The following is a 10042-nucleotide window of genomic DNA, read 5'->3' on the forward strand; positions in this document are numbered from 1 at the left end:
TGGCGCTGCGCCCACGATCACCCAAAATGAAGAAATTTCTGAAATGCAGTCACAGATGACATAGGATTTGGGAACATTACTAGGACCCTCCGTGATTGCCTTGGCCATTATGTCGCAAATTTTTCTTATCTGCCATGCCTCGCGATACCAGCTATCGGTGAACCTGCCAATGGTAAAAACTTGAATTAAGATTTGTTTCTAAAGTCCACTTAGTAATCATAGTTTTTGAAATTTATTTTCACCCGGCTCTACCTTCAACACAAATCAACGCCGAGGATTCTTTGATCTAAACATTTATTTGATTGTATAACTATGCTCCTTTTTTTGGTTGGAGATTTTTGACAAAAGGTGAATTGGAGGAATTTGTGGTGTGTAACTCACGGAGATACCTACGGTTGAAGCAGCTCGCAGAAACAAATCAAGAGAGTAATATGGAATTGTTAATAGAATTGTTTGCACCTGAGGGGGACGAAACCACTTCGGTCTTTCAAAAGAATGGGTCATCACAAAAGGTACGAATACCCCAAAGGCTTTAGCCTTCCTTATACAGTTCCGCACATTCAGCCGTTAACTTTGGTCACCCTTTGAATGTCTCGATCTTACAATCTATTTAATTTGATTTTTTAATTAATTCTACTCACGTCTACTGAATAAAGCAAATTTTAAACTTCAAACCGAATAACGCAATTTTTTACTTTGGGTAACAATTTTCAACTTTACTTCATTCATCGCGCCCGTTTATTTTGTTGGTGTGACTATTGTTGGATCCAACAGGAAAATTAGTTACTACTAGTCTATCTATCCAAAGCAATAATATCTTTTACTTCACTTAAAAATTGATTAAACTTCATTTTACTTATTGTGCTTGTTATACTATTGGCTTTGTGCTCGTTTGTTTTGTTGGTGTGACTTTTGTAGGATCCAACGGAAAATTCAGAACGGAAAACTACTTGTGGCATTGACAAATTGGAAGGGAAAACTATTCTTGTAGAAATGTGGCCTTACAGAAAATGGACATGTGAAATTAACCATTCGTTTTGGAACGAAATGTATTTTATGGAGAAAGAGAAAGTTGACCTTGAAATTATATCAATTCCTATTGTGCACCCAGAGAAATGTGATGTAATCGATGTGTATAAGCAGTTTTCAAGACAAGTTCCTTGGCTTGTCCTCCAAAATTCATGGACAGTGATAACAAGAGCAGTCAAGATCTTTTTTGAGAAACACTGTGGGTGGGAAGAGCCTGATGAATGTGAAAAATGGTATCCAACTATAAACTGGATCATAGATCCAAACGGGAGAATTAGTGTGTATAGACCTTATATATTCCTTAAAGAAGAATGGGAACAACCAAAGAATATGTCGACTTTAGAGTTCCTTTTCAACCACTCGGAAAGTGTCTCAGCCCAGGTTAATAACTTTATTTAATTTTTTATTATATATTTTAACATAAAAAAATGATGATGAATAAATAACTGGTCATTTTTTTTTAATTATATTCTTCTTGTTGTTTTTGGCTAGGTGCAAAAGTTAATGCTTCCAGGAAAATTGATATGCTTATATAGAGGAGGGGATGATGAGCAGGTCATATATTCCATGTGGAATGCATTGGAGCAGCAGCAGCGGGACCGCATTCACATTATTCATTTGGGATGTAGAAGAATGGAAAGTTTTAAATTCACTAACAATATTAAGAAGGATTATTATTATCCTTTGAAAAATACAGCTGAGATCGAGGGGATGTCTTCGCTGAAATTATCGGAGAATGAAATTGTGAGATTTTCACTACGTTTATGCCATTTGGAAGAAGAAATTAATAGAATGGAGGATAGTGAACTGAAATTTCTGTTACATTCTTTTCAAGATGACGAGGAAGGCATCTACGGATCCATAGCCTTCATGGACGGGGCTGGGAAAGTGGTTGCAGCTTTAGGAGGAAAAAATCTGGAGTCAATATCCGACGGGAAATATGTTGCAGAGCGCTTCATAAAGTCAATAATGAATGATATCGAAGGAGGAGGAAAAGAAATGCATGATGAGGACCCCGACGTCTTCGACAGCCTTATTCAGAACCTGCAAACAACGGCCGCTGCAGCCGTTGAGCTACAAAATGTGGATGCCTATTTCGAGAGTTTGCGAGAGTACATATCTGAGTTATGGGGAATGGAACTTTCTCAGGCTTTTAGATTCAACAAGGTTGATCGCTTTCTTTAGTACCTATCCTAAATTTTCTGAATCATATTATTTTTTATTCACATAATGATTTTTCCATTTCTTATTTTCTAATAGGAGGGGAAAAAGTGGTCTTTGCCAAGTGTGACTTGGCCAACTTCAAGAGGCTTCTGTAGGTTAAAGAATCTCCTATCAGAGGGAATAAGCGACGATTGGTTTGTGCGTATTAAGCCTCTCCATTTTTGCGACAACCATTAATTACTTTTTTGGTTCGAACATGAAATTCATTGTTGGATCATCTCCAACTTCTATGTCAAATATTTGATCTAAATTCTGTTTTTATGGTTTTCAGAAAGAAATCATTTCTCGTCATCCTGAAAAAGAAGATAAGCGGGCGATCGTCATTCACGGTTTGCTGAAGGATATAGAGGAGGCACAATGGGCTGTTGCAGGTCTTCTTGCGTTGGCGGATATTTTGGAGAGATTCCAAACTATTTCTGCCAACCGAATGGACGACTTGTCTATCTTATGGGAGATGTTTCGCGTGGCGCAATATATTAAGCAGTTTGATCAAAAGCCTGGGTTGTGGAGAGGGGTGAAGCGTGTAGCAACATCAATAATAGTGGCTTACTCCTTGGACTGTTGTTCTCTAATTGATGAGTCCAAATTTTCCTGGTGAGTACTTGACACTTTAATGTTAACTAACGATAGTGGTGTTTAAAAAATAAATTATGTCATGGGTGGCTTGTCAAACACTTACTTTTTTAGATAGAAAAGCTTATGAAATATGATCGTGCGCGGAGGCGGGCCTTCTATACAATCAAATAAATGTTTAGATCAAAGAATCCTCGGCGTTGATTTGTGTTGAAGGTAGAGCCGGGTGAAAATAAATTTCGAAAACTATGATTACTAAGTGGACTTGATTTGTGTTGAAGGTAGAGCCGGGTGAAAATAAATTTCAAAAACTATGATTACTAAGTGGACTTTAGAAAAAAATCTTAATTCAAGTTTTTACCATTGGTAGGTTCACCGATAGCTGATATCACGAGGCATGGCAGATAAGCAAAATTTGCGACATAATGGCCAAGGCAATCACGGAGGGTCCTAGTAATGTTCCCAAATCCTATGTCATCTGTGACTGTATTTCAGAAATTTCTTCATTTTGGGTGATCGTGGGCGCAGCGCCACCCCCGGGCCACCCCGCTCTGCCCGACCAGCGGTGGGTCGATTCCCGGAATCGACCCGCCGCCGATCGGGCGGGGCGGGGCGGCCCAGGCGTGCTGATAATTTTGTAAATATTCAGCTATACCACGATTATGAATAAGAAACAAAAATGTTGAAAAAGATTGAAAAAACGGATCGCGAAAAAGTTCGGAATTTTTTGAAATATTCACAACACAATAGAAAATATTTTTGACAAACAAATGAGAATGCCTTCAAATCTAACGATTGGCTGCACGTTTGCGCCTTCTATTAAAGTGATTGAGGTGAGAAGTGATTCGTCTTTGCTTTGGAGATGCAGAGACTTCTTGATCCTGAGGCCTCGGTAAGTTGTCCCATAAATATCTTTTATCCAAATTGTTCGGAAAACCCCGCATGGAATTGGCCGTCATAATGACATGTCTCCTCAAAAGCTTCACTAGAAGGATCCAATGGGCAACCAACCATGAGAAGTGAAGGTATGTCATTTGTTTCTCCAAAATATTTTATATTCTCTAGTGAGAATGTAATTCTTGATCCATCAGCTATACCACGATAATAATCTGATTAGTGTACAAGGTAAAGTAGGTAATTTTGTAAATCAAATAAAAGCAACGCCACCCATGATTATGAATAAGAAACAAGGAATGGAAGCGACTATCAAAATTGCACCAAAAGCGGATCTACATTCCTTGGTGAGTCGTGAAAATGGGAGACGTAAAACTTTATTTTCATTATCGTAATCAAACAATGGAATTTTTTATTTAAATATATATAGAAAATGTAATTCTTATGCATTAATGCGACCACCTTTTCTTCTTTGATTAATTTTATTATATAATCATTTATATGCATTAAGGGTGTTATGTAAATACAGTTTTTGTTTTATTTTATTTCTTCATATAAACCCTTTGTATATAGTTAGTTATATTTTAATTAGAATTTAAATAGATTATAATTTCTTTTATTTAATTGTTGTTAAATAAATTATTACATATAAGTTTATTTTGTATTCTTATGTGATTAATATTGAATTTGATATTCACAAATGCAAAAAAAAAGTAACCACTTAAATGTAAACAATTAAAATCATGCATGAATTAATAAATAAATAAATGTCTTCTCTTTTTCATTTTAGAAACTTAATCATTTAAATATCTCATATTCAAGAGGAGGGTGTTTATTTTAATATATTCATTGGTAGGGTTAGTGTAGGTAAGGGTGGGGGGTGGGGGAAGGTATGTGAAAGAAAGAGAGAGCACAACTGTGATTTTCGCATTGATTTTTAAGTTAATTATTATTTTTTGAAAAAAAAGTTGTTATTATTATTTTTTTGACATGAAATTCATAAAAAAAACTATTATTTGACCATTTTTAGTTAATATTTTTGTATAAAAATTGTGATTTTGACATGTTAATTCTAGCAAAAAATTATCAAAACGTTTCGTTTTTTTGTTATATTTATGTTAAAAATGGTTATTTTTATGTCCATTGTTAAAAAATGTTGTTTTTTAGAAACAATTATTTCATGTGGATTGAAAAATTAATTATGTATAAATATGTAGATTATCTAAAATTCAAACTATCGACTTTCTAATTTAAAAACGCAAAACAATAAAAACCCGCCTAAAAAAAAAATTAAGATAGAGAACAAGAAAATATGAATAAAATGACGACTTCAAAAACTATCAAATTTAGAAAATAATTTTTTACATTTCACACGCTAGAAAATTAAAAGTCAAAAGATAGGTCTTTTAAAAAAAGGGTGTGATGCAGAATACTCACTTTTTAAAATCAGCATGAAAATCACTACCATTCTAAAACTTGATTTCATCCTTGAACATGAAAAAAAAATAAAGTTCCAAAAACAATGTTCTAAAAAAAACATGTGTATTCTACATCACCACTTTTGAAAATCGGGTCATTTTTTTGCTACCTCTACGAAACGGGTAACAGTATCAGTTCCCGTTTCAAAGTTTACATTGTTTGTCCTTATCTAAACAAGTTTGTTATTGTATTCCTTGATGAAATATTGGTATATTCTAAAAATGAGGAAGAACATGTCGAGCATTTAGCAACAGTGTTGGGATTGCTAAGAGAGCATCAGTTGTATGCTAAGCTTAGCAAGTGTAACTTATTTTATACAGAGGTTTTACTTGGGACTTGTCATTTCCAAGGAAGGCATAATAGTATATCCAGAAAAGATAAGGGCCAACATGGAGTGGGCAACTCCTAAGAATGTGGATGAGGTGAGATCATTCATGGGATTGGCAGGTTAGTACAGGAGGTTCATCAAGAAATTATCCCACATTGCATATCCTATCAAATCATTGCAGAGGAAAGGTAAGAAGTTTGAATAGATGGAAGAATGTGCATCTAGTTTTAAGCAACTCAAAAAGTTGTTGACACATGCACCAATGTTAAATATTTTTGTGATCTAGACAAGGAGTTTGTAGTATGTGCAGATGCTTGCAAGAGAGGACTTAGTGGAGTTCTCATGCAAGAAGTACAGGTAGTGTGCTATGAGTCACGAAAACTGAATGAGAATGAGAAGAACTATTCGATGCATGATATTGAGCTAGCAATGATCATACATGCATTGAAGATGTGGAGGCACTATCTTCTTGGTAGGAGGTTTGCATTGATGAGCGATCACAGTGGGTTGAGGTATTTGTTTGACCAACCAAATTTAAATGCGAGGAAAGCTAGATGGTTGGAAACCCTTAGTGAATTCGATTTTGAGATCAGATACATCAAAGGAAAGGAGAATTAGGTTTCAAATGACCTTATAAGGAAGGTACAGGTAAATCATATAGCAATTATGAGCTCTTATAGGACAGAGTTACAGGATGGGATCTTGCAGGAAAGACAACGAGATCACAAGTACATAGATATCATGCACATTTTACAACAAAGTACAGGTACATGTACAGGTATAGGTGTAGGCATAGGCACATGTATAGGTATAAGTATAGGTGTAGGTACATGTACATGTGATCAGTATGCAGACTATCATCTCACTTTAGATGGTTTGATGAGATTCAGGGATACGAGCTATCTATCGAATTGCAGTGAGCTCAAGAAACTTACCTTGAGGGAGTTTCATGTGAAACCATACTCGGGTCACCTAGGATATTAGAATACATTGACGACCGTGAAAAAGTTCCACTATTGGTTGAATCTAAAGAAGGAAGTGGTAAAGTTAATGGCTATATGTTTATATTGACAACAGGTAAAGGCCGAATGTAAGCATCCAAGTGCTCTACTATAGCCTATTGTGATTCCAGAATGTAAATGGGAGGTCATTTACATGGATTTCATTACAGGTCTTCCAAGGACAGTGAGACAACATGATTCTATTATGGTCGTGGCCAATAGTTTGAGAAAGGTAGCTCACTTCATTCTAGTGAAGACTAAATATTCATTTAGTGAGGTGGCATAGTTTTTCATCATAGACATAGTGAGATTACATGGTGTTCTGAAGAATATTGTATCAGGCAGGGATGAAAATTTCACTTCCAAGTTTTGGAGGGATTTATTGGCATGTTTGGGTACAATGTTGGCCTTCAGTACATCTTATCATCTGCAGACAAATGGACAAACATAGAGGGTCAATAGGATCTTGGAGGATATGATGAGGATTTAGGTGATCCACCAACAAAGGACATTGGAGGGGTATCTTCATTTGGTTGAGTTGGCATACAACAATCATTATCAGGAGTGATTACAGATGAGTCCTTTTGAGGTATTATATGGGCATAGTTGTAATACTCCCTTCAGCTGGAGTGATCCAGTGAATGTTGGAAATAATACTGATGGGGGGGGGGCGGTGAATCAGTATTATCAGATCAATAAAACTTTTCAATTTCATACTCAGAAACATATATGCTACTTCAGTTAAGTGAACCCGCATGTACACGCTACTGTGTCTAAAGCAACTAGCGTATATCCAGAAATCTTATGATTCAGTTAGCTTATCTTCAGTAAATGCATCAAAACATTATTAACCATATTAACAGTAAACAGGTGCAGTATAACAGAATAGATCATCACACAAAAGCCACACACATGAACACCATGATATAAGGTGGAAACCCAATGTGGGTGAAAACCACCTGCTGCAATTTGTCTCTTTCTTCTTTAATAAGAAACTTCTTTTACAATGTACTGGTGCAGTCCTTTACCAGCACGCAGGCTACAACCTGCAGAGGGCTACAACCCTCATAGCTCTTGTACTAGCCGATCCATTTACTAGTACGTAGGTGCCAACCCTACAAAAGGTTACAACCTTCACTCGTTTTCCAGCTGTTCCTGGAAGGGAGCTACAACCCCTGGCCCTTGTACTGGCTGATATGTTTACCAGTACGTAGGTGCCGACCTACGATCTTCCCGGGACCACGTTTCATACATTTTCATACTGGATCCATAAGACAATCACCATTGTAGTACAACCTCCATCATCAATCACTGAAACACCCAATACTGAATCACTGAAACCCTGTCAACAACATCATAACAACAACCAGATCCAACTCCATCTTCAAATATCATACTTCACATTGTATACGCTACTTGGATGAACCCAACCTGCGTGTATACGCTCTTTTACCAAAACCAACCTGCGTACAGATCTGCAAATTCAAGCTTAAAACTCCGCAGTTATATCAGACATCAAAACATACCCAGATCATAATAATAAACATGCGTCAGTAGATCTAGTCTATCCATAGTCAAACCATATGAAGATAATCATTCCAAGCCTTGAGATCTCGTTCCATCATCCTCCACATGAGTGAAACCTTGGTTCAGATCACCAACCCATAACCGGCATTTGGATCTCACACTTCCTCAAATTTTCATCACTCACACACACTCACTTCCTCATCTGGCCTAATGATCTTCTCCTTATATAGGCTTAGGCCCTTCACAATACCATGGTCCAAAACCATAGTAACACAATACCATCAACTTCAAAACTAGGGATCAACACGTCCGTCGAGACACCATGGTCCAAAACCATAGGCACAAATTCCAAGGACTAACTGCCACGGACCAAAGATAAGTTTTCCACATGTACGCGCTTTTACTGAAGCCAACCTACGTGTACACACTGATTTTCCTTACTGAACCTGCATATATCGCTTTCTTGTCCTGTTGTGCTAAGATCTGTCCTCTGATTAAGTTTCCATCACCTGTACCTGCCTCTGAGTGAGTTTCCATCAAGGACAACACTTGTATCATAATGCCAACAATCTCCCCCTTTGGACTTGATGGCAACCACCACACCAAGTCACTCTCCCCCTTTGACATCAAGGGCAAAGGGCGGACCAAGATATTCTCCTCTTTGGTATACCTTTTACTGTACATACTCCCCCTGAGTACCTGCTGAAATCTCCAAATGTGCTCCCCCTTTGTATATGCCAAAGTGTACCAATCTGTCCATGCTCCCCCTGAGTACATGCTGAAGTTTCTGATTTGGCTCCCCTTTGTATTAATCCATCCATGCTCCCCCTGAGCAGATGCAGGTTCTAAGACCAGCAATTCATTCAAGACCATGACTATCATTCATCATATATGATCTGTACCATAAGCATCAGCCTGCAATACCATTCCTTTGATCAAACAACAAGATGTATCATTTAGCTTCATAGACTTTATCAACAACTTGTAACCATAATGCCAAAAATGCATTATTTGAAGTATATGCTCCCCCTGAGCTTGTGCCATTTGTTTTCAGTTAGATCTGATCATGCATACATCAGTAATAAGCATCAAGATATCATCACCATCAAGTTAGGATTAAAACACTTCTAGCATCTTAAGACATTTCCAGACCTCCTCAGCAGACTGTAACTGTTAACCAATAGAGCATATACTGGACTGAAACATATCAGACCCCTTTTCTGAGTCTGTTCCCACAAACTGACATATACGCGACTTTGCAGTGTAGAAATCGCGTATATACACGGCTTCCCTTCATTAAACTTGCGTATGAGAATTAGAACACTGAAGTTTTACACCTTCAGCTCCCCCTGAGTCTGTTATGTCTGTGCTATGCTGAGTACCCTGTGTTGTGCCACATCTTTCTGACTGAACTTCCTTCTTCATCCATATCTTCAGGCATGTTGATGATTTCTTCTTATCATGAGCTTTGTTCCTGCAATCCTTTGCTCTATGTCCAAACTTGTTACATGCATAGCATCTTACATGTTTCATATTCCTCCTATAGCAATCAGCAGCTTTGTGGCCAAACATATTGCAAGAAAAGCAATATCCATTAAAGTACCTTGAATTTGATGATCTTTCTGCATGATGGTATTGAAACCTTCTTCTTCTACATATGGCTGCAACATGTCCAATATTATGACATACATAACATTCAACATTATTCATGGGAGGAGTAAAAGATTTTCTTTGAGGAGTCTCTTTCCTTGATTGTTGATGGGGTTGTCCTTTTATCTCCTTGTAGAGCCTTTCGGATTTTGCATTAGAGATTCTTGTCTTACTTTGTGAACCAGATTCACCTTCAATAGACTCATGAAAACCAAGACCAGTTTTGATAGCAGGGGACCTTTGACTACTAAGAATATCATCCAAGATCTTAGTACTATCTTGAAATCGTAATAGTTTATCTTTTTTTTCTAATTTACTTTTCAAGATATTTACCTCA

General features: G+C 37.0%; 1 protein-coding gene across 1 annotated transcript; it reads left to right on the forward strand.

Moving 5' to 3' along the window:
* The first annotated feature begins 431 nt into the window (after positions 1-431).
* LOC149142087 (uncharacterized) lies at positions 432-2647 on the forward strand. Its single transcript, XM_089451402.1, has 4 exons — positions 432-512; positions 919-1410; positions 1522-2196; positions 2290-2647. Exons 1-4 carry the CDS (start codon positions 432-434, stop codon positions 2428-2430), a joined length of 1389 nt encoding a protein of 462 aa, XP_089307528.1. The 3' UTR covers positions 2431-2647.
* Positions 2648-10042: the final 7395 nt, after the last annotated feature.

The sequence above is a fragment of the Pinus tabuliformis genome, chromosome X (genome assembly GCF_031772625.1).
Source record: "Pinus tabuliformis cultivar Carrire ecotype Pingquan chromosome X, CPIR1, whole genome shotgun sequence".
Classification (NCBI taxonomy): Eukaryota; Viridiplantae; Streptophyta; class Pinopsida; order Pinales; family Pinaceae; genus Pinus; species Pinus tabuliformis.